The sequence below is a fragment of the Papaver somniferum genome, chromosome 6 (assembly GCF_003573695.1).
Source record: "Papaver somniferum cultivar HN1 chromosome 6, ASM357369v1, whole genome shotgun sequence".
In the NCBI taxonomy this organism is placed as follows: domain Eukaryota; kingdom Viridiplantae; phylum Streptophyta; class Magnoliopsida; order Ranunculales; family Papaveraceae; genus Papaver; species Papaver somniferum.
The window spans coordinates 106,007,522-106,033,306 of NC_039363.1; the positions used below are offsets into that span (position 1 = coordinate 106,007,522).

General features: G+C 36.1%; 2 protein-coding genes across 3 annotated transcripts; one reads left to right on the forward strand and one right to left on the reverse strand.

Annotated features, from left to right (window-relative positions):
- Positions 1-7,863: 7,863 nt before the first annotated feature.
- Positions 7,864-13,436, forward strand: LOC113288739 (protein NRT1/ PTR FAMILY 8.2-like). 2 transcript variants are annotated; one of them, XM_026537861.1, is made up of 4 exons: positions 7,864-8,157; positions 8,317-8,419; positions 8,510-8,727; positions 11,789-13,436. In XM_026537861.1, the coding sequence occupies exons 1-4, from the start codon at positions 8,047-8,049 to the stop codon at positions 13,223-13,225; spliced, it is 1,869 nt and encodes a 622-aa protein (XP_026393646.1). In that variant the 5' UTR covers positions 7,864-8,046; the 3' UTR covers positions 13,226-13,436. The 2 variants fall into 2 exon arrangements, with proteins under 2 accessions (XP_026393646.1, XP_026393645.1); XM_026537860.1 differs by having other exon boundaries at positions 8,296-8,419; positions 11,789-13,435.
- Positions 13,437-13,495: 59 nt separating this feature from the next.
- LOC113288740 (protein WALLS ARE THIN 1-like) lies at positions 13,496-15,595 on the reverse strand. Its single transcript, XM_026537862.1, has 6 exons — positions 15,208-15,595; positions 15,044-15,106; positions 14,822-14,938; positions 14,315-14,726; positions 14,068-14,219; positions 13,496-13,973 (listed from the first exon to the last, which is right to left on the reverse strand). The coding sequence occupies exons 1-6, from the start codon at positions 15,429-15,431 to the stop codon at positions 13,769-13,771; spliced, it is 1,173 nt and encodes a 390-aa protein (XP_026393647.1). The 5' UTR covers positions 15,432-15,595; the 3' UTR covers positions 13,496-13,768.
- Positions 15,596-25,785: the final 10,190 nt, after the last annotated feature.

The following is a 25,785-nucleotide window of genomic DNA, read 5'->3' on the forward strand; positions in this document are numbered from 1 at the left end:
GAATTTGGAAAAACTTATACTTTTCAAATTTTGTCTTTGAAATAATCGGACGTTAAATTAGTTACCAAAACTTCCGAATATGGGATGTCTAACCTTCAATATTGGCCCTTGGAACCACCTGGAGCCATGGCGTGGTTTGTTTTGAACTTGTGATATTCGGAGGATAGGTTTTTTATAAAGTTTCGAATATACGATGGCCCAAAAATCAGAATTTGGAAAAACTTATACTTTTCAAATTTTGTCTTTGAAATAATCGGACGTTAAATTAGTTACCAAAACTTCCGAATATGGGATGTCTAACCTTCAATATTGGCCCTTGGAACCACCTGGAGCCATGGCGTGGTTTGTTTTGAACTTGTGATATTCAGAGGATAGGTTTTTTATAAAGTTCCGAATGTACGATGGCCCAAAAATCAGAATTTGGAAAAACTTATACTTTTCAAATTTTTGTCTTTAAAATAATCGGAAGTTAAATTAGTTACCAAAACTTCCGAATTTGGGATGTCTAACCTTCAATATGGGCCCTTGGAACCACCTGGAGCCATGGCGTGGTTTGTTTTGAACTTGTGATATTCGGAGGATAGGTTTTTTATAAAGTTCCGAATGTACGATGGCCCAAAAATCAGAATTTGGAAAAACTTATACTTTTCAAATTTTGTCTTTGAAATAATCGGACGTTAAATTAGTTACCAAAACTTCCGAATATGGGATGTCTAACCTTCAATATTGGCCCTTGGAACCACCTGGAGCCATGGCGTGGTTTGTTTTGAACTTGTGATATTCGAAGGATAGGTTTTTTATAAAGTTCCGAATGTACGATGGCCCAAAAATGAGAATTTGGAAAAACTTATACTTTTCAAATTTTGTCTTTGAAATAATCGGAAGTTAAATTAGTTACCAAAACTTCCGAATTTGGGCTGTCTAACCTTCAATATGGGCCCTTGGAACCACCTGGAGCCATGGCGTGGTTTGTTTTGAACTTGTGATATTCGGAGGATAGGTTTTTTATAAAGTTCCGAATGTACGATGGCCCAAAAATCAGAATTTGGAAAAACTTATACTTTTCAAATTTTGTCTTTGAAATAATCGGAAGTTAAATTAGTTACCAAAACTTCCGAATTTGGGTTGTCTAACCTTCAATATTGGCCCTTGGAACCACCTGGAGCCATGGCGTGGTTTGTTTTGAACTTGTGATATTCGGAGGATAGGTTTTCTATAAAGTTCCGAATGTACGATGGCAAACTTGAAGATGAGGAACGGTTTGTTAGGAACGCTTTTCCTTGGTGGACGTATGAAAAACGAGTAAGTATCTCTGTAACTCCAATTCACATTAACAAAAGTTAGTACTAACTTGTTACTCATTCGTAATTTCAGAGAAATCTTGCGGATCGCCGGTATGTGGACCTCTACGGGAAACGATTTGAACATGAAGGATGCTACAAAATCAAGAGGGACAATTTCTATGGTCACTGGAAGTTATGATCTGTTTTAATACTTTTATGGTCAATTAGGAGTATGGATTTAGGTGCTTTTGACGAAATTGTAAGGTTAAGGCCGTTTGAACTTTATGTAATGGATGTAATCGGAGTATTATTAATATAAAAACTAGCCGATTATACGAAATCGGTAGATTATTTTGTTAAACAACCTACCGATTGTAATATTCGGTTATTTTATGAGTCAACTTTCTTTCCGATTATGGTGTTGTTTGGTTCCAGGAAACAGTTTTTTTTGAACTTGTAATATTCGGAGGATAATGTTTTTGTAAAGTTCCGAATGTACGATGGCCCAAAAATCAGAATTTGGAAAAACTTATACTTTTCAAATTTTGTCTTTGAAATAATCGGACGTTAAATTAGTTACCAAAACTTCCGAATATGGGATGTCTAACCTTCAATATGGGCCCTTGGAACCATCTGGAGCCATGGCGTGGTTTGTTTTGAACTTGTGATATTCGGAGGATAGGTTTTTTATAAAGTTCCGAATGTACGATGGCCCAAAAATCAGAATTTGGAAAAACTTATACTTTTCAAATTTTGTCTTTGAAATAATCGGAAGTTAAATTAGTTACCAAAACTTCCGAATATGGGATGTCTAACCTTCAATATTGGCCCTTGGAACCACCTGGAGCCATGGCGTGGTTTGTTTTGAACTTGTGATATTCGGAGGATAGGTTTTTTATAAAGTTCCGAATGTACGATGGCCCAAAAATCAGAATTTGGAAAAACTTATACTTTTCAAATTTTGTCTTTGAAATAATCGGAAGTTAAATTAATTACCAAAACTTCCGAATATGGGATGTCTAACCTTCAATATGGGCCCTTGGAACCACCTGGAGCCATGGCGTGGTTTGTTTTGAACTTGTGATATTCGGAGGATAGGTTTTTTATAAAGTTCCGAATGTACGATGGCCCAAAAATCAGAATTTGGAAAAACTTATACTTTTCAAATTTTGTCTTTGAAATAATCGGACGTTAAATTAGTTACCAAAACTTCCGAATATGGGATGTCTAACCTTCAATATTGGCCCTTGGAACCACCTGGAGCCATGGCGTGGTTTGTTTTGAACTTGTGATATTCGGAGGATAGGTTTTTTATAAAGTTCCGAATGTACGATGGCCCAAAAATCAGAATTTGGAAAAACTTATACTTTTCAAATTTTGTCTTTGAAATAATCGGAAGTTAAATTAGTTACCAAAACTTCCGAATTTGGGCTGTCTAACCTTCAATATGGGCCCTTGGAACCACCTGGATCCATGGCGTGGTTTGTTTTGAACTTGTGATATTCGGAGGATAGGTTTTTTATAAAGTTCCGAATGTACGATGGCCCAAAAATCAGAATTTGGAAAAACTTATACTTTTCAAATTTTGTCTTTGAAATAATCGAAAGTTAAATTAGTTACCAAAACTTCCGAATATGGGATGTCTAACCTTCAATATTGGCCCTTGGAACCACCTGGAGCCATGACGTGGTTTGTTTTGAACTTGTGATATTCGGAGGATAGGTTTTTTATAAAGTTCCGAATGTACGATGGCCCAAAAATCAGAATTTGGAAAAACTTATACTTTTCAAATTTTGTCTTTGAAATAATCGGAAGTTAAATTAGTTACCAAAAATTCCGAATATGGGATGTCTAACCTTCAATATTGTCCCTTGGAACCACCTGGAGCCATGTCGTGGTTTTTTTTGAACTTGTGATATTCGGAGGATAGGTTTTTTATAAAGTTCCGAATGTACGATGGCCCAAAAATCAGAATTTGGAAAAACTTATACTTTTCAAATTTTGTCTTTGAAATAATCGGAAGTTAAATTAGTTACCAAAACTTCCGAATATACCACACAAATCATTGTCATTTGAACTTGTCTAACTTAGTTACCCAAACAAATTTCGAATGTACAACAAAAATCATTGTTATTTATCTGCTCTTCTTTACTTTACGACCGTGACTACCTCCCAGTCCTGCACGACCACGGGTTTGAGCACCTTCAGTTTGAGCACCTTCAGTTGGAGCAGCTTCAGTTGGAGCAGTTTCAGCGCTCGATGAAGCTCGAGTTCTTTTACCCGTCTTTGATACTGCCACCTTGGGATGATGCCTCTTCGTGACTTTCTCCCCAAACTGGGCAGCATAATCTTCGTTATCCATATTATAAACTAGATCTCTAGCCTCTTTGATCTTCTCAGCTGGCATGGGATCTCCGCTCTTCAAGCATGCAGTTAACATTTTGGAAACACTCTTGAACCTATTCACATGTTTTTTATACGTAATGACATAACATCAAACGGTAATTACCTAAGATTTATAGGAATAATATAAAATGAACAAAAATATAAGAACACGCACCAGTCTATCATAACCAGCTGGTTTGTCTTTGATGATACAATTATAACTTGAACCCGCCGCAGTAGTGTTGGATTTGATTTCACGGATAACCAAAGGATGTGATACCTTGTTATACCAACTCATATAGTCTGGAGAATTTTCATCACCTCGGATGGTTCGTCTACCAGTGTCGATAATGAAGTCATTCCTCTTATCCCAGTTATCAAGAACAGTAGGTGGGCCTGTGTGAACAATCGTGAGATTGTCACCACTAGAAGAACACAACTCCAACTCCAATTTGTAGTAATCCCCCATTTTCTCCAGAGGTTGATGTTGTATATACCCGTGTTGTCGCATCACCCTAGAGGGGTTATACATCACATATCATGTGGGGTGCCACAATGGTCCAAAATAAAGGGACAAGTCCGACCGAACATTTATATGCCCACTGACTCGATCTTCCTTGTATGGATCAAAGCATACGTCTGAGGCCTTCAAATGGTCCAAAATCTCCCTCATGCGAATCAACTGCTGCTCCTTTGTCCTAGAACGGTTGTCTTCAAATATATACTTTGTTCCTCTAGGAGTACCTTTGCACCACCCCGGGTTCTCTCCGGCCAACTTCAGGATAGGGAAGTGGTCTTAGATCCATGCCTATATACATAAGAAACCAAGTTTTAGTAAATAGATTGTGTATATTCGGTAGTAATTTCCAAACATAATTTCCGATTATATATAATCGGAAACAAAACTAAGTAGCTATCCACCGAATACACAACATTCGAAAATATATATGGATCATTTCCTACCGAATATGCGTCATTTGGAGTTCAGTAACCTATAGCTTTTCTGGCCTGTATATTCGGTTCTAATATCAAAAGAATATTTATGATTGTATATAATCGGGAAAACAATTAAGTACCTAGCCACCGAATAACCAACATTCGGAAAATAAGATGGATCAATTCCTACCGAATATGCGTTATTTGGAGTTCAGTAACCTATAGCTTTTCTGGCCTGTATATTCGGTTCTAATATCAAAAGAATATTTCCGATTGTATATAATCGGAAAACAAAGTAAGTACTTAACCACCGAATAACCAACATTCGGGAAAAGAGATGGATAATTTCCTACCGAATATGCGTCATTTGGAGTTATGGATATGCATCATATGTATTGTCTACTGAATAACTATAGAGTGAGTTATAGAGTTAAAGAAAAAACCTGCAATAGAGCCACATTCCCGGCAACTTGGCAGGTTCCTAGCCTCGAAGCCTTTCTCAACTCTTCCATCAAGAATGCTAGGCATGCCGTGCCCCAAGAATAGTCACCGACTTCATGGAGAGGATCCAAAAGTTGTATAAGGTTGGCGTCGATCCGGTTGCCAGAAGTATTGGGGAATATGACACATCCCAATACACAAAGGATATATGCGGTGGCAGCGTGGTTCACTTTCTCATCAGTTAACATTCCATTCTTTTCCTTCTCCAAGGTGCCTCGAAACATATTCATCAAAGCTGTAATGTTGATTTGTCTTGTTCTGTAACTTGCATGCCTCCTAAACTCTGCTGTTGTTGTCTCTTCATCCCAACCTAAGCACTTGTTAGTTAGAGAATAAAGTTGTGCCCAACTTAACTGCTTTGTGTAGTTAAGCTTCACAGCTGTGCCTTGGTCGGGAAGGTTAAGAATCTGCACAACATCATCCGGGGTGATCGTCATCTCCCCAAACGGCATATGGAAAGTATCGGTCTCAGGATACATTCTCTCCACGAACGCCGATATGGCCACACGATCATGTTCCAACAATGAATTCTCGGCGGCATTAGCTAACCCCGAGTTGGCAACAATTGTCTTGAACCTTTCACATTCACCGGATAAAGGCCACGCAAGCATTTTTGTTGGTGCGGCGGTAGGTTTGAGTAGATGGACCGCATCTTGATGATCCTATTAATACAAGTATTACGATATAACACATAGACAATACATTAATAAAAAATAGTAATTTTATTACCTCGGTTTCATATATTTCTCTGGCCGATGAGTCTTTGTATCCAAATAGCAATTTTCCTCCATCCGCTGGTAGTCCAAGGATTGTGCCTGCTGGAATACCCTTCTTCTTCAAGTGCTGAGGGACAAGATGTGATGCTTTCTTAGCAATATCCTTCCTTACAACATCTTTTTCTTTTTTGGCTTTTTGGGTACCACTTGGTTGTCCTTCTTCTTATACTCTTGCCACTGGATCAACTGGTTCAACACTTGGTCCTGCACTTTGTTGAGCGGCTTGTTCAACACTTGGTCGCACCCCTTGTTCACTGCCTTGTTGTTCAACAGTTGGTTGCACTCCTTGTTGACTGCTTTGTTCTTGTTCGCTTTGTTGAGCACCTGAATTATCTTTGGCACTCCTTTCCCTCCTAGCACTAGCTGTCACTTTCTTCCTCCCTTCTCGACTTTTTCTAAACAACAAAGAAAGGAACAATATTTACAAACTATACAATCGGAAGACAAAGTATGGAAATATAACCCGAATGTACACATTCGGACGTAAGAAGACACATATTGTTCCCGAATACAAAACAATCGGAAGCTAACTAAACATATTTGCAACCGAATATACATCAATTGGAGTTCAGAAGCTGTAAATTTTTCATCCTACACAATCGGAAGAAAAAGTGCACCTCTATAACCCGAATGTACAAATTCGGAAGTAAGAAGACACATATTTTTTCCGAATGAAAAACAATCGGAATATAACTAAACACGTTTACAACCGAATACTCATCATCTGGAGTTCAGAAACTCTAAAATTTTATCCTACACAATCGGAGGTATAAAACATTATATTGTCTTCCGAATAAATACTGGCCCCAAAATGGGATTTTTCCTATATCATAAATTTTGAGATTTTTTCAATATATACATTCGGTAGTGAGTGTTCTTCCGAATACTTTGTGTCTACTTAAATATATTCGGTAGCCAAAAGATTCATTAAACTACCGATTATTAGCAGTTTGTATCCAGGAAGATATGGCCACCAATATTCGGCAGATAATCATCAAATCTTTCTCCCGAATACTGTCGATGTTCTTGAAAAATGAAGAATACGACTACATTCGGAAGTAAATGAGCATGCATATCGTCCGAATCTGGATAAATAACCGAAAACCCTAGAAATTTTTTTTCTCGATTCGACGAATTAAAGCGAAATAAACCCCAAAAATGATAGATTCTTACCTAATTGGGGCCATTTGAAGTTGACGAAGTGTTTGAGTCTCGGAATCGCCACCACCGACTACATTGTCGGGTACTTGTTCTTCGCGTTCTTCGCGTTCTTCTTCATTTGCAGCAAGAATTTCTTTATTTCTTGCTAAAATTCCAATGTTTGGATCGATACCCCGAGCAACATTTTTGGTTCTAGGTCTGTGGGTTTCATTTCTCTTATCCATTGTTTTATAATCGAATTGACGATGTTTTGATTTTACGATTCACGGCGATGTTTCGGTTGAACGAGGAAATTTTTTTTTTCTTCCACAATCGGAAGATAATATGAAACTGGAAGAAGAAGAGTTGAAATGAGTAGAATTGTTTTTGATTTGGTTTTTATACAGTTTTACCAGAAGGACATTTATGTAACTTCAATATCATATAGGATACCCCTTAACTAGAGTCTTTGGCTGGGTATAAATTGATGACCCCTAAATCCTTTGGGATGGCTCCTAAAAACGCCAGGATATTTTTAGGGGTATATAAAGGAACGCCCAAAATTAAATTTTACGAGTGTAATATGCAAACAGAAAAATAGTTAGTTGGGTGTAAATATGAATTTAAAAATTCCCACTTGTAATGCGGATTAGAAGGCACCTCATAAGTCCGCATAATGAGCCGTCGGTGTGCCAAGTGCCAACTGTATTAAAGTTTTGTTCAAAAAAATATAAAAAAGTCGTATTCCCACATACGAAAATGTTTTTGAAGTCAAAATGGGTGACATTTACAGTCATAAATGTATAAAAAAACACGACTCATAAACCAGAAGAACAAAAAAACAGGTCTGTATCCTTCAGATATACGGAAATAACAGCCAAAGAACCTATATAGAAGAAAAATTCCAAATAGAATTTAATGAGAACCTGCTTTGATGAGTCTCTATCTTAGCTTCTTCTTCTTCTAGCTATACTTCTTCAAATTCAACATCTTACCTTTACAACAACAACGTAGCTAGAGCTTTCATGGAAGGAATTCATCCGGCAACTGAACCACATCAACGAGGAGGAGAAAAATCAAATCCGTTCGGCAAAAATGATATCAGTAAAACCCATCAGGATCAGATTAATGGGCAGGTAAGCATTATTTAGTTTCATTTTCATATATTTGTTTTGAATAGTTTATGATAAAAAAAAAGAAAAGAAAAGTGTGATAAAATCAACAATATTGTTTAGTTCTTGATTATAAGCTGATAAGATTATTGATCACCATAGGGTACTGATCATGATAATCAGAATCCGAACACAACGCTGGTAAACAACGGTTCCTTGGACTTTCGAGGAAGAATAGCTGATAAACGAAAAACTGGAGGATGGAAGTCCACGCCAATCATCGTAGGTACGTTACATAAAGTTGACGTTATGAATACAAATTTGAAATTTTGAAAAATATAAAATGTTTACAAACTGGTATTTTGAAATAACGCAGTGAACGAGGCAGCAGAGAGATTGGCGTTTTACGCGATTGCGGTGAACATAGGAACTTATTTGGTTCAACAGATGCATCAAGCATTGCCGGATGCTGCTGCTCATGTCAACAACTGGGTTGGATTAGCTTTCGGTTCAACGCTTTTCGGTGCTTTCATTGCTGATGCTTATTTGGGCCGGTTTCTTAACATTTTCGTCTTCTCTTGCATATACGCAGTGGTAAGCATTATTTTTATTATTTTATTTTTGAAATATAAAGAAGTACAGAAGAAACAAGAAAAATGACGAAGGAGTAGGACAGCAATAGGAACTTGTACAAAAGTCAAATGTTTGACTACAAAACTGCATAGGGGATCCTAAATGCCTTATCCTTGGAATTGGAACTTTAGTTTGAGGGCCACCCGGTTCTAGTTTAAGGCCACTTGACTAATGAGACCCAGTTGGTAAGGATTAGTCTAAGAATTAAGGGAAGAGTACATTGTTGCCATTCGGTGTTGTATTTACAAAATTATCTTTTGTGAAACAAAACTAATTTTTGTGTTAGTGCAGAATCCACATCACTTTCACACTTGTACTTCTCTACTTGCTTTCACTTTCAGACTTACAGTTGACTTTTTTTTTTTTAGTTCATTTCCTCTTTTCCACTGTTCGCCGGTCGGTGAATCGACAGAGTTCTCTATTTGGTTGAAAATGTGATCTTTTTGATTTTGATAACTTGGATTTTAGCAAATTTCGAGACAAAAGTCTGGACGGGTCGAACAAGGTTTTTTTTCCTCAATAACTCTACATAGATATCTATAAAAACATCTAAAAAAATACGTAATTTCAAAATTACTTTCACAAACATAATAAATGGGTCCCGGTGATCCTGATCCCCATCCCACAAAATTAGGAGAGATTTTTAGTATTTGTGAGTGTTAATGTTTTTTATATGTTTTATCCTAGGTCTGTTAATTATTTTTGTTTTTACATCCCGACGAACATGTTAATCGCAAGCCCCAACGATAATTTGGACCATTTCAAAAATAAAACATGGATGTACTCGTTTTTGTACTTAATACCATAAGGAAAATTGTACACAAGAATCTTTTCCGAATCTCTTAGAGCAGTTTCGGATAAAGTGTCAATTTTTTCAGGTGGGTTGCCGCTAAGAGCTTCTCTAATGGAATGTATGTGAAAATAAATGTCTAAATCCACATATGATAGACATTCCCTTTTCCTAATATTTCAACTCCAACTTCTTAAATCAATGTAAAGATGATATGGCTTACTTTTTGTTAGACATTATCTAGGTGAATGTCTAAAACTAGACATTCACCTTAACAATATCAAGCTATCCTAGTAAGCTTTTACTTAACTCTAATAAAATAACTATTTTTAGCTCTAATAAAATCTTAAAATTATTAAAAATAAAATTTACATTTAATAAAAAAATGATCACAAACAATATTGTTGGATATGAATAACTTTTTTCTCAGGAACTTAAGGAAAAATTGGAATGAAAATGTCTAATTTGTGTTTCCACTAGGAAATACATACAACAATCATTGGACAAGCTAGCATGGACCTAAAAGGTCACCTGAGTTTACTTCGGTATATGTCCTTGTTTTGGATTAATATTAGATAATTGGAATTGAGCCACCCTTAAATTAAGGTCCGCCGATTTGGAAATTAGGTCCATGATTTTTTTATTTTTATTTATTAAATTAGGTCCATGATTTTTTTTTTTTTATTTATTTTTTTTTACTAAGGAGGAGAAATTACAGAGTTCTTGTTACATAGCTTAAAAATCTACAGGTCTTTTCTAGATTTATCCCAATATCTAGAATCAACCGATAAACCCATGTACCTATTTAAACTCCTAGCTAACTAATCCGCATAATTATTACGAGTTCGTTTAATATAAAAGAAAGAAGAACTAGCAAGAATTTTGTCATAGTTTAAAGCTTGAAGCAAATCAGTTTTTGATCTCCGGCCGACAATAAAATTGCTCTTCTTCTGCATACTATTTATGACATTTTAATTGTCATTTTAGAAAACTATTCTTTCATTTCTATATCCATGCATCCATTTGATTGTTCCATTGCATGCTCTGGACTCGGCTTTTTCTGAGCTAGAGCACCAACCTGTTCCACCTGCAAAGTCAGACACATACTGGGCTTAATATATGTTTGTAGTGTGTATTGACACTTATTAATTAAACGACTTTTTGGGGACCATGGTTCTATTTTTAGTAAGACATTTAGAAGCAAAGCAAAGACACCCCTTATCCAAATATCTATGTTAATACCAAATTATCCTTCCTAATTAAGTTTGTGCAATGATTAGTTAGTGTAATTAAGTTAGGTTAATTAGTGATTAGCGTAAGATTTAATCAAAATTATTTTTCTTAAAATTAAGCTATTGAGAGGGAAGAAGAAGGAGAACATAAGAGTTGGAAAAACTCAATTTTTATTTTTTATTTTTTGAATCCGAACCTTCAAACCACCCAAGCATATTTCAAATTTAGTTTTCTGTGCTTGAATTGGCCAAAATTTTCTGAAAATGAGAAATTTTATAGCTTGATTTGGACTAAGTCAAACAAGTTCGGTTACAAGATCTGAAGAACAGGTAGCCGAAATTATCTGCTAATGTAGTTCGGCTGATGTTCATGAAAGCGCATGTAGCCGAACTTAGTTTTAATGGTGTTTTTTGCTTCCAGAGAAAAGTTCGATTAGGAGTAACCGAACTAAATATATAAGGAATTCAGTTAGGAGAATAAAAATTGCAACGTAACTGAACTTACTACTGTAACTTCCATTTTCAAGATATTTTGATGATTACTACTCAAAATTTTCAGTCAAAAACGAAGAAGTAATGAGTTTGTGGGAAAATACTTATGGATGGATTTGTTTACAAAATATTGATTAATCGATGATAAAAATTCAATGAATGGATAACGATGAAAATTTGATGATTTTGGTTACATTTGTATATGATCAGCTTTAGATGATCATAAATTGATGAAGAAGAAAAGAAGAAAAATTGTAGGAATAAGTTGTAGAGTTATAATTTTAATTAGGCTAAAGGGCAAACTAGTCATCTCCATCTTTTAAGACACTCCTTATAACTATAGGACAGGTGGCCTAATCAATTCATTGTCCGAAAAAAAACAGTGGTGCCCACAAAAATCGTTCTATTAATTCCATATGCCCGGCTTTAAAAGATCAAATACTGGGCTTTAAAAAAAATATACTGGGCTTTAGAAGATCACATACTAATGTAATCTCATGTATTACAGGGAATGGTTCTATTGACAGTCTCGTCAACACTTGGTAGTCTCAGACCTCCACCTTGTGTTCTTAACAGTCCAGACTGTGAGCAAGCAACTAAAGGTCAAACAGCCTTCTTATACTGTGCATTAGCCTTAATCGGACTCGGAACTGGTGGGATCAAGCCGTGTGTATCGTCATTTGGAGCTGATCAATTCGATGAGAGCGACAAAAATGAAGTTAATGGGAAGTACTCATTTTTCAACTGGTTCTTCTTTGCAATTAACATTGGTGCACTTACTGGTATTACACTAGTTTCTTATATTCAATCTGAGAAAGGTGGAGGATGGGGTTTCGGTATCGCAACGGGTGCAATTATGTGTTCGGTTCTTATCTTTGTCACTGGCATACCTTTTTATCGGTATCAGAAACCAATGGGTAGCGCATTCACTAGGTTTTTTCAAGTTGGTGTAGCTTCATTGAAGAACCATTTTAAAGGTATTAAGGTTCAGCGTGATACGGTTCTATTTGAAGTCAAGACTAATGAATCCGACATATTAGGTGCTAGAAAACTCGCAAGTACATCTCAATACAGGTTCTTGGACAAGGCAGCTGTTATAACCAACCAAGAAGCTGATACTACGAACCGCTGGAATCTATGCACCGTCACCCAAGTTGAAGAATTCAAATCCTTTATCAGGGTTCTGCCAATTTGGGCATCCACCATAGTTCTTGCCATTCCATACGCTCAACTTTCAACATTTTTCATCAGTCAAGCTAGTATCATGGATCGAAAACTTGGCCCCCATTTTGTCATCCCTATCGGTTCTGTAGCTGTTTTCAGTGTTCTCAATGCTCTGATCCTCGTGCCAATTTACGAAAAATTTATTGTTCCTTCCCTACGTCGTAGAACAGGACATATACGCGGAATAACTTCTTTACAACGTATGGGTGTTGGTCTGTTCATTTCAATCTTCTCCATGATTGCTGCAGCCGTTGTTGAGAAAAGAAGAAGAGATCACTACTCGACGCCAATGTCCATGAGCGTGTTTTGGTTGGTGCCACAATTCATGCTCATGAGCAGTGCTGAAGTGTTTACATATGTTGGTCAACTGGAATTCTTTTACGACGAAGCCACTGACGGGACTCGGAGTCTTAGTAGTGCAATGTTTTTGAGTGAGATTGGAATTGGAGGCTGGTTGAGTACTGCACTTATTAAAATTATAGGAAGAACAACAGGGAGTGGTAATAATGATGGATGGTTGAGAAAGAAATTGAACGATAGCCGGCTCGATTACTTTTACTGGTTACTGATGGTGATTAGTATCGTTAATTTCTTTATTTTCTTGTGGGTTGCTTCACGCTATAAGGGTAAAAATGATGCTGGTAATACCGTGAATGTAAGAGATGAAATCATCGTTGGCCCGTCACAAGAACCGGATGGGAACAGGATCAGTAGACTGTAATGTTAAATTGGAATTTGTGTAACTCGAACGTATTCTTCTTTTTAGAATGCACACACTAATCATCATCACAAACACTAGTGATTATAAATTTATTATTTGTCTGACAAAGTATCTCTATCTGTAAAAACTCATTTCCATCAAGTATATGAAAAAGTGTCCGATCAAAAAGAGAAAAGGTAATTTTTATCTTGCAGATCCGTTGCGTGTGATAATACTACCAACCCATTAACCATTTGATGTAATTAGAATCCCACTAATTTATCTTTATCATCAGAAAAAAGTTCTCTTTTCCTTTCTGGTGTAAAAAAACAAAAGAGAAACTGCACTTTCTTGTTCCAAACATAGACACCATATGGTGCCGGTAATCATATAGCTTAACAGTAGCACACTAATATGACTGAGACTGACACTCTTTAATTCTTGCAAAGCAAATAAAAACTACACGCATTACGTTTTCTAATCTTGGCAAAATAAAAACTAAGTACTAGTTTAATCAAACATTTTAAGTAATACAAGAAATCACGAGATTATGCAAGTTTTTTCTCACACTTCGGTGATAGATGGAGGGAGCAATGGCTGAGCAAGGGACGAGGACTTGATATGGCTGCTTGCTCGGTTGTTGTTGCCGTGGTGCTCTGGAGCTGATGAGGGAATTAGAGCATTTTGAGAAGCCTTGAATTTAATCTCTTCGCTTTTCCCCCATAGAACTAGATATAATCCAACTATGATGAATACCGCACCAATTATCCTGCACATAAATATCTTGTTAGAATCTTCTATTTTGTGCTTTTTCTTTAAGAAAGTTAAAGATGACAATGTCTGCACAGTGGGTGTCAACATACCCTCCCAAGTAGAATTCCTCGCCTAAAGCAAGTGAAGCCATGATAGCAACCACTAAGGTTTGTACTGGTTGATAGACAGCAACAAATACTGGACCTCCCCTGTCAATGCACCAGATTTGTACTGCAAATGCGATACCAGATGCCACGAAACCCTACACCGACAGAAGTTGTAAATATCAGTAGCCGAAATAATTATATTATCAGTGACTCGGTCGTTACCAACCGGCACAGTGATTTTAGCACTTACTGCATAGAAAACACTGAACAACTCAGCACCAGAGTGAATTAACCAAGCTTGTGATTCTCTCTCGACAACAGCAGCAATAGCTAAGAACTGAAGAACACCAAAGAAACATGTGTAGGAGGTAACAGAAAGACGAGCCGGGTATTTCTTAAGAACAGGAGCTTGTAGTACAAGCCATCCTGACCATGATAAACAATGACCGATCAGATAAATACATCCTAATGTCCAATTCTTGCCACTTGCATCTCCAAGATTTTGGAATACAACAGGCAGTGTTTGCCGAAGTGTTGGTGGAGATGGACTGAATATTGCAGGTCCTTTGTATAATGTTATCACTGAAGCTCCCACTACACATGATAGTGTTCCCAACACTTTTGCAACTCCATCCTTTCTACTTAATCTTACTTGTTCAATCCTGTAAGAAAAAGATCAAATTGAAAATGAAAACAATTTCAATATTTGGTTATTTTAAAAAGTTCGTTATATTATTAGATGAGAGATTAGTTTTGCCTGAGTGCAACAGCCATGAGGAAAGTTAAAGCTGGAACAGAGTTCTGAATGGCAGAAGCGAATGTGGGTGATGTGTTGTCTAGACCCAATAAGTAGAATCCTTGATTTGCTGTGATACTGTTTAATCAAAGCAAGAAGACATTGAAACAAATGTAAGTATATTGCTTAATAAATTTCCAACATATTTTTGTTTCTATGGATTGGGATGGCGATGATTATTACCCGATAAGCGCAAGGAAAAAGAACTGAACAAGAAATGACAGAGTCATAGTAGGCCTCTCCTTCCTATACAAAATTTATAAAATCAGAACAGAGGATTTAGTTATGGCAAAGAAATCTTAGTTATGTATATATTAAAGAACGTATAAATGTGCGAGTTTACGAACTTTTCAAGAAAGAAAGCGAAGGGAGCGAGAAGGAGCAAGGCGATGATGTTACGATAGACAGGGAAGACGAGCTTGCTAATGCCCATGTTAAGAGCAGCACGAGAAACAACATGAAAACCAGCGTAACCAAACTGCAAGGCCAACATGGCCAAGTGCAGTTGAGTTTTTTCTGTCGGAACTACACATATTCTCTTAGCCCAACTACCAACACTTGTATCCGCCATTGATACTAATCAAGAATCTATCTATAGCCAATCTTAATTAGCTAGAGATATCACTAAGGAGCTAAAAAGGCAGAATAAGAAGAGAAACCCAAAGTGTTTGATGAGAAATGAGAAGAATCGGAGCTCTAAATATAACCCTCTGGAAGTGGGAGAGAGTGGGTGTGTTGAGTCTGAGTGCCCCCACAATTGGTCCGTTTTTCTCCTGTTATGTACGAATTGTCAGCTGACTCAGCTCCCCTGGTTGTTATTTTGTGCACCCACCTTGTAGTGCAGGTGAGCATCACCACATAATACTAGTTGGAGAATCAGCTTAGAGCTAAAATGTTACACATTCACTAGTGGGGCTGTGAATGTAGCTGGTTAGGCCTATATGCAAGCAACCGAGGGCCGGTACTCTATGCTGGTCAAAATCTTAAAATCAGGATTCTATGCTGAGAAAGGAGTCAGTGTATAAGCCACATATAAACAATTTATATATAACTATTCAACCTTGTTCCGCAAATTTATATGTCGTAAACCAGAATCCATCCGTTAAGTTTTTCTTTTCCTTCAGTGTATTAGTCCCCCACGGGCCACCCACCATTTTTGGTCCAAATTTCCAACTCCCCGGCTCAAACTGACAAGACAAGACATATGCCTGAATTGCCCTGTTCAATTTCAATTCAGTGAACAAGAAGAACAGGACCATCCAAAGGAGATGGACATTCACTTCTATTTTGGTTCCATCCTTTTGATTTCTTGTTATGATTCTTCTTTTGAGTAAAGGTCCAAGCCGCCATTAGTTAAGATGAACGCACGAGGGGATATGGGACCAGCTTCATGTGCGAAAGGCACCTCGTTATCATCTTTTTAGGTAAAATACTACTCGACCGACCACTGCATACAAATGGCGCAAGGCCGATACGCCCAATTATATATATATATATATATACATGAAGTTGCTAAAGTGCAAACCCGATGTCTAGCAGGTTGTGCGCAAATCTCAAAACCTTAACCTTTAGGAGCTTAGATTAATTTATGCAAAAAAGAAAGATGGTCGTACGTTTTAAAGGAGTGTTTTGCTCGATTGCGACCCCCCCCCCCCCCCCCGAAGGTCCCCCGCGTACACTACTAGCAGCACTCAAAGATTCTATTTTCTTTTTCAGTCAAAGTCTCTTTAGTGAACATGAATATTATTATCGGATTCTGATTGGGACCCGCTGATATGTCAAAATCTGATCAAATCAAATTCATCAAAGTAGTGTGTAAATGATGGTGTTGATGATCATGAGTAAAAATTCACGCCCAACATAATTAATTCATCAGATCCCATCTTTCTTTGTTTCCTGAATTTTTTTTATCTTTTCACTTTCTCTCTCGCATGTTTATTTAGGCTTAATTATGTCATTAAGATTTTTTGATTAAGACTTTTTTACTCTGGAGTGCCAAAGGATGACTAATGCTTACGGCTTGCCCACCCAAAGCCTTGATTCCGCATCCCCTTCTTGCAAAAATTTCTAAAGATGCAGAAACTAGCTGCTATCAAATGTGCAAGCAATAGTGAATCGATTTGACTTCGGGTTAATTCGCCATCCACGCTTCTTATAGTGTGCGGATTAAGGTAATAAGGAAGCTAATGGATTATGTCTGCCAATTAATTAGACTCGCTAATTATCAGAACTGCAAAGATGGAGAATGCGTGGTATTGTACGGAGGCTTCGTTCTTTAACAGACAAATTGATCTTTTTCTAATGGAATAACCATCATTTTTATTCCTCTTTACTCTGTTTTAATGCTTAAAAGAAGTGCTCACGCCAGTGTGGAATAAATACTACAGAGGATTGATGCGACTAGGCCAGTTCATATCCTGTCTAAAAGAATCATAGATTTATTTGCTATTTCGCATATATCTGTTTGTTTCTGTCTCCCATCCAGGCTCCATGCCAATCTAAGAGACTAGTACTGACGTACCTTAAAGCGCATAGTTTAATAGCCATCTTCAAGATGATCCAACGCGCATGTTAATGTACACTGTCTTGGTCAGGAATAGCTATTGCACTGGCACTGCTCCGTTCAACCAGATATGCACATCCGGTTATTTAGTTTGGTGTCTCTCGAAGTAGAGACGGTGAGCAGCAAGCCAGTAAAGCAGTCTTTATTGGCACGAGATGACATGGCAATTCTAGATTTTAGAAATTAAAGAATCCAAAAATCAGTATTATTATTAATTGATAGATAAATAAATCAGTATTGTTACTAATTGATAGATAAATTAAAAACGTAATGACAGCTCCGAAAACTTGATGTCCTGGATACATGTAGGGATTACTAGTGTCATCAACTGCCATGATTACTCCTTTTGCTGTTAAATACAAATACACACATCTAAAAGATGGGTTGTTGATCATCGTTTAATTAACAGTTGAAATGAAACAAAGCTAGGGCCTAGGAGAGGGCTTGGTTATTAGAGTAGGATGGACGTTTTCAGTTGTTTCTTTTCTCAGTGGAAACACTACTTCAATTATATACTTGCTTTTTAATTATCAAGACTGAGTTTATACTGATCACATATGATCCAACGGTTTTATTAAACAATTGATTAATAGGGGATCTTTATTTCACCTATTTTAGACAATCAAAATACAAGCGAATCCAACCAAGTAAAGCTGAACCTTCCAAACAAAAGGAATTACAACCAATTCACTCCCTTACTCTTCTTTAGCTTTATGTGGGTTGGCTCTTTTCAAGTAAAAATCAGCAGTGGTGTAGTTAGTGATTCTTTTAAGATCCTTTTGTTTGGCTATTTTAGCATGGGATTTGATTCTCACCCAACACAATCAAACATTTGGTTGGGTTGGTCAATAATAAATCAAAAGCATATATGGATTATGAGGTTTATATTTCACAAATAAAGTCCAACGTAAAGAAATAAATTTCTTAGAGTTGAAAACTATCTTAGTGAATGCTATAATGTGTTATATTCTTGTAGACATGTTTGTTTGTTTTCCTGATGGTGTTATAAGCATGTAAATTATCGCCATGATCAAAAGAAGGAATTTAATCAAAATGGAAACTAAATACACATCAAGGAGAATAACTCACACTTGAAAAGACAACTCATGAGATATAGTTTCTTAATAGTCACACGACCTTTCAAATTGAACCACAAAGTGAACGTATCTTTTACCTTTATGTGTTATTATTTTCAGGCCAAGTCATATTTCACTTGAATCATATCCTGGTGAAGGTATCTAAAAATAGGTCTTAAGATAAAGGGGTAAAAATGAAATATAAGTTTTAGTACGAGTTGCAAAAGGTTAATGACGAAAAATCTTCTCTGTGACCTAGTTTATGGTCGTTCGAGGAATGCATCAACCACATGATAGAGGAACAAGAGCTGGTATCAAGGAGGGAGCAAAAAGAAAAAGAGACGCCAGCTCTGTAAAGTGTATTTTGCAGGGACGATTGATGACTTATTTATAGATGAACCATCTGATCTCAAATCGGTGAGATAAGGATGAAATGATACGATAAGCATTCCTTCTGTGGTCATATGAATAACAAAGGATAGATCGATGAGATATACCTAATCTCGAGGAATAGCGGAATGATATACATACTATTTTCTGATTATCGTAACCTCCAGGCCGACTATTCTCTTTAGTGGTGAGAAATATAGTTGGGTATTCTCACATGTAGTAGATCACCATATTAAAACCCTAAAATGTGTGTGAATGAGCCAATATTCATGTATGATGAGTTGTCAAGGTAGCAATACTCTATGTAACTGAGTATTCCCTATTAATTTGTGTGTTATGACTAGTCTGTGTCATCTAGAGAGCACGAGATAACACAAGATAGTGATGTGGATCATGCGTAAGACACAAGATGAGCTGAGTTTGAGCATCAACCGAGTGTGTCCGTCCATGACATGGAATAGGCCGAATTTCCCTTTTGTGAACCCCTTTAGACAAGCGCAAGAGATCGAGGAAAAAAAATCGTAGATTATTGCATGTTTTGGTTGAACTTGCATGTCTCAGATTCATTGAGTCATCCGCGGATGTGCCCATGAGACAGATAATAGGCTTGTAAGTGCCTCTGAATATCTCATGTTTTCTGATGCTACCAGTGAGTCAGTCAGATTAGGAGTCAATCATGAGGTTCACATGAGGAAAGCTCACCTAGGTAAGGATCTCGTGGATTTGCACGATTAATATAGAAACCCTAGTTTACAAAGTAAACTAGGGTGTAAGTTGGAATCTAGTAGGGCAGAGTTGAACTAGTCGAGCTCTAGGACAGAGCTGAACTAATCGAGCTTTATGGCCGATCTTATCTAGTCGAGTAAAGCAGAGCTGGTTGAGCTCTAGAGTAGAATTAAACTTTTCGATCTTGAGCAGAATTGAACTAGTCGAGTGTTAGAGATTAGCTGGTCAAGGTCTATGGAAGACTTGAATTGGTCGATCCTAGAACTGAGCTAGTCTGATTGACTTGAGTCTATTGAGGATGACCCATTATGACTTTTATGCCTTAATATTTCGTGTCAGAAAATCGCCATCTATACCTACATTATTTTTTCTCAAATTTAGATTTTTTAACGGATTTCATTTTTTTTCTTTAAGGAAAAACTAATGAGTATTTTAAATATAAATTGTTCATAGTAAAAAGCTTTATTTACCAGGAAAAACCAATTAGTACTTTAAATATAACCTTTTCATATTAAAAAGCTTTATTTACCAAATGTGTAAATTAATATTCAAACACATGTACAAAGAGTATTTTTTTTTGTCAAATTTTATATGCAATATACCAAAATAAAATAGTAGAAAACTTAGTGGATGGTGTAATATGTTATAGTTTTATAGACATATTTTCTTGTTTTGACATTATGCTATAAACATGTACTTTTTGTTATAATTAAAAGAAATACAAACAATATAAAGGAGAATAACTCACATTTGAGAAGACAATGGCAAGAGATATAGTTTCTCAATAGTCATACGACCCTTTGAATTAAACCATACAGTGAACATATCTTTATGTTTCCCATTTTCAGTCTGCATATATCCTTAATAGACAAATTTCTGACGACATAGTGGTGGCTCATGAGATTATTCATACTATGAAAAAGAAAAAAGGAAAGAAAAAAGAAAGGTTATATGAGTCTAAAGATAGATATGTGTAAGGTGTTTGATAGGGTTGAATGACAATTTTTATTGGTTGTTCTAGGAAAAATGGAGTTTGGGTCTGAATGGTGTAATCTTATAAAACAATGTATAGAAACCACTAGCTCTACGGTGCTTATGAATGGTTTTTCGAGTAAACATTTCTTCCCTACGAGATGAATTAGGCAAGGAGACCCTTTATCTCCTTACCTATTCATTCTCTGTATCAAAGCAGTTTCTCGTTATCTCATGCCGGCTCAGAAGAAGGGGCTCATCCATGGTATTAAAATTACCAAGAATGCACCGCCTATAAATCATCTGCTATTTGCAGATGATTGTCTGATTTTTTGGCAATGCAGATTTGACTGAGATTAAAAATATTCTCAACATTTTCTCTAAATTCTATGAAGGTTCAGGTCAACTTATTAATTTTCAGAAATCTGGTATCTTTTTTAGCAGTAAAGTGCCTAATAAATTTCAACGAATCATGATAAAAATCATAAAAAGTTCAAAAATAAAAATGGATGATAAATACATTGGCTCGCCTTTGTTTACCAATACTTCTAAAATTATCTGTTTTGAACCAATAGTGGAAAAAACAGCGAGTAGACTGAAAGGATGGAAATGTATTAATCTTTCTAGGGAAGGTAGAGTTGTATTAGCAAAAATGGTGATAGAAACTATACCTAACTATCAAATGAATTGTTTTAGGATACCTAAATATACTTAAAAAAAATTACGGCTCTGCAACGTGATTTTTTCTGGGGGAAAAAGGATGGGAAATCAAAAGGGTTGTATTTGAAAGCTTGGCACCCTATCTTTAAAACTAAACTTCAAGGAGGTTTACGGTTTAGAAACATTCAGTTAATAAATGAAGCTATGATAACTAAAATAGGGTGAAGGCTGGTGTCTTACCATGAGTCTCTTTGGGATATCATACTTAAGCTTAAATACCTAGCAAATGGAGATATTCTTGATGATAATTTTGAAATAAAAGTTTCTGATTCCTGGATTTGGAAAGGAATAACGAAAATTTATCAGCATCTTAGGAAATACAGTTATTGGAAAGTTAATAATGGAAAGGATATTGATATCCGGATTCATAACTGGCTTCTAGGAGAAGATAATCTAGTTCAACTCTTAGATTCCTTTAGGAATCATAGTTTTGTAAAAGTCTGTGACCTTTTCAATGCCGAGTCAAATGACTGGGATATAAACAAACTTAAGGTATGTTTTGATGATGAAACAATTCAAAAAATCTTACGAATTAAGATAAATATCAACAAAAGAGATAGACTCGGGTGGAGTTTGACCCAAAGTAGGGATTTTCTGTTAAGTCTCTGTATAAACAACTTAGTATGGAATCTGAACATTTGTCTAACACTAATGGAGTTAGGTATGGAACTTGGAAAAGAATGTGGAATATGGGGGTTATGCCAAGAATAAAAAAAAAATCTACGGAAATGCTTACATGATATTCTCCCTTTGGGAGAATTTGTAAAATTTTGCCTAATATCAATACTACTTATGTGCTTTATAATGGGTCTGTTGAAAGTGCGGACCATATATTCATGAATTGTGAGTATGTTAAATATGTCTGGAAACATCTGCCTCATAAAAATGATACAATGAAAACAAAGAGTAATACTCTAAATAACTGGATTAGAACTTGGTTTCATAAGGAAAAAAATACTCTTGTCATGATGATGTTAGCTGGGAGAATATTTGTGCTATATATATCATTATATGGTTTGTTTGGAAAACCAGTTATGAAACTGCGTTTAATGGAAGTAAACTGAATCACAAGTATACAACTTTTCAGATTATGACTCATATTCTGTCAGTTAAGAAGATGAAGGTGCATCAACAGTTTGGGTTTGAAGAAGGAAAACATGGAAAAGCTTATTTTACCGTTTTCAACAACAAAAATGATCCTAATTGTTACATAATTATGTTTGCTACAAATCATACAAGAAAGTTCAGAGGAGCAAGGTGCATCAGTGCACCCCATGGTGTAAACAACAAAGACATGAAAAAGACCTTGATACCTGTGATGCAATGGTTATCTAAAATAAATCGTAAAAGTGTTGCAATGTCTTGGAAGGTAAAGGAGTCATATGGTGACTCGGTTAAAATGGAAGGAAGGGAGAAAATGGATGATCTTATGTTAGATATGAATTTCAGTAACTTTTTTAAATATTTTAAACATTTTGAAGTTAATAGATGTAGTACTCTATAAGTGAATGTTGTGTTGACAAGGATGTATAGACTTAGGTTGCTTTTCGAGAAGGATTGGTGTTGGTCAGCAAAGGAAGAGAGAAACATGAAGAACTGGCTTAAAACTTTAGATAGAATGGATAATATGTCCAAAGTAAGAACAAGTTCTGCGTCAAGTTTCTAACAAGAAGATGAAGATAGTAATAATAATTTTAATAGCACATGCATGGACAGTGATAGTGGTTTCAGCAAGGGTGGTTTGAAAGGTTCTGATTATGTGATTCTCAACAATGTCAGCACTCAATATAAAGATGGAGAGGTAACTGATCTTAGGGGAAGAGGAAGCAAGGAAGGTGTGGCCAGAAATGCTGCAAAGGATGGTGCAAAAAAGGGTTTCTTCAAGAATTCAACTTATGAAAATTGTGGGTAGTATGAATTCTAAGCATACTAAAATTGTTAACACATGGTATAAACCTCAAGATGATAGCCAATTTGGGCATGTAACTGTCCTGTCAAACTATTTTCTGCATGATAATAAAGTTTTTCTCTGCAAAAAAAAAGAAAAAGAAAAGATCATATCTTTTATCTTTGGGTATTATATTTTTTTTGGCCAACAACATTTCACTTAAACTTTCTCCTGAATTTTTTTTCCTTCAGTTAGGACTTTTTTTTATATGTTTTTTTAGGAAAAATCAGTTAATATTTTTAAAATATTCAAATTTTATACTAACATTTCATTAAAAGATTTATTTAGAAAGAAAAACTCATTTCAACCTTATTTAGTCCACTAGATTTTGAATTTCGGTAATAAAAAGGTTGAGTTTGTTGTAATTATAATTTCTTATGGGTCCAAATTTTTATAGCAAACTTAAAATTGATATTATAAATGGTGTTAACCGGTAAATTACCGAGATTCTGCTTAGTCACCTTAATCTTCTTCTTTTTTTTTTTGTTTTTTGAAACTGGAAAAATATATTGATAGTTATAAGGTTACATAGCTAGCATCCTCGGCTAATTGACTAGAAATGTTACCAGGAGGTGCGGAAATCCAAACTTTGTTTAATCTATCAATTCTAGTTGTTTTGGATAGAATATCTGCCACTTTATTTCTCTCCTTAGACACATAGGTGCAATTCCATGAATTAAAATAATTAAGAAGAACCTTAATATCTCTAAGTAAATTTTGAAGTCTCTAGTCGATGTTGTAAGAAAACTTGTTGACAGCATCTGCAACCAGCATGGAGTCTAGCTCAAAATATATATCCTTTAACTTCAGTTCCTTTGCCCACTTTACTGCTTCCCATAAAGCGCTACACTCTGCATGCTTAGGTCCAAACGACTCCGCTAGATAGATGCACCTTGATCCCTTGTGAGAACCTGCAAAATCACGATATATTAGTCCAATACCACCTGAATTATCTAGGTTAAAATAAGACCCATCAGAATTTATTGTAAATGATCCTCTTGGAGGAGGGAACCAATGGATATTCGTTCTGATCTGTCTAGCAGGATTAGTGGTTTTTCTATGAAACCTATCTTGAAATTCAGAGATGAACTTCTTGCATTTATGGATCAGTGAATCTGGAGTTAATTAGCAGATTTAAAAATCTTCTCGCATCTTTCTGTCCATATACACCATGCGACAATAGCCATCTTGTAGATTAATTCCTCTTGTAATAAGCCTTTTAGGAAATTATCAAAGGAGCTACAAACCCATTCCGTGAGATTGATATTTTGCTGAAAGTGTAATCCAAGAACTGCGAACCAGAATGGCTTAACAAAGGAGCACTCCAGAATGCAGTGAGTCGAAGTTTCTAACCCTTGATCGCAAAAAGGGCAGCTATAATCACCGTTTAGTATTACATGAGAAAGTTTGTCTCTGGAAGGTAGGATGTCCTTTACACACTTCCAAAGAAACTGATTGATTCTTGGTAAAAGTGGCAGCTTCCATAATCTCTTGTAAATACCTTTCATTCTGTCAGAAGTAGATGAATTTACGTATTGTTCTTCAAACATCTTCTTGTAGGCTGACTTGACTGTGAAAGAACCATTTTTCTCAAGGGTACGCACCATTTTGTCTTCAAAACTAGAATGGATAGTCATTTTGGAGAATCAGGTTTGTAGTATGAGCTTTAAACAGGGAGTAAACAAGATCGAAATTCCAATTGTTTGCAGTGTTTGCAGAGAACAGTTGGTGAACGTACTTGTACTAGAGATGATCAACAGCACCAGCTTTAGGAACTGGTGGCTCGTTCAGATTCAATATCCATTTATGCTCCCATATTAGGATTGATTTCCCGTTTCCTACGCACCAACAGCTGTATCTATTAATGAAAGGAAGCTCTGAGTTGATGCTTGTCCATGACCAGGTTGTATTTTCCTTCTTCTTTAGATTAAAAATATTTCCATCTGGGTAATACTTGGCTTGCAAAGATTTTGCACAAATAGATGTGTTGTCGGTACATAATCTCCACGCTGATTTTGCTAAAAGAGATCTGTTAAATAACTGCAGATCTCTAAAGCCTAGTCCGCCTTCTTCTTTTGGAGTATTTACACTCTTCAAAGTTACGAGTTGTTTACCCCTATTTGATTTCTCCAAAAATTTTGTTGCGAAGAGTTCATCTTCTGAATTGTTGCATCTGGCAGCTTGAAGGTTGTCATATGATGAACCGGAATTGCATTTATTACGTTTATAACCATAACAGATCTACCTGCTTCCGACAGATTAATACAACTCCAATTTGTCAGTCTTGCATCTATTTTATCTCTCAGAATTGAGAATGGAATCTTTCTGTTTCTTCCTACAAAAAACGGTAACCCTAAGTACTTATCCTCACTTATGTTCATTCGCCTGACTTGTAGAATGCCTGAAATAACTTGATAACAGCTTGGACTCATATTCTTACTGAAGTAAACTGCAGACTTATTAAAGTTTATGATTTGTCCCGAGAATAAACTGAAATCCTCAATTAGTTGTAGCAATCTTCTTATCTGAG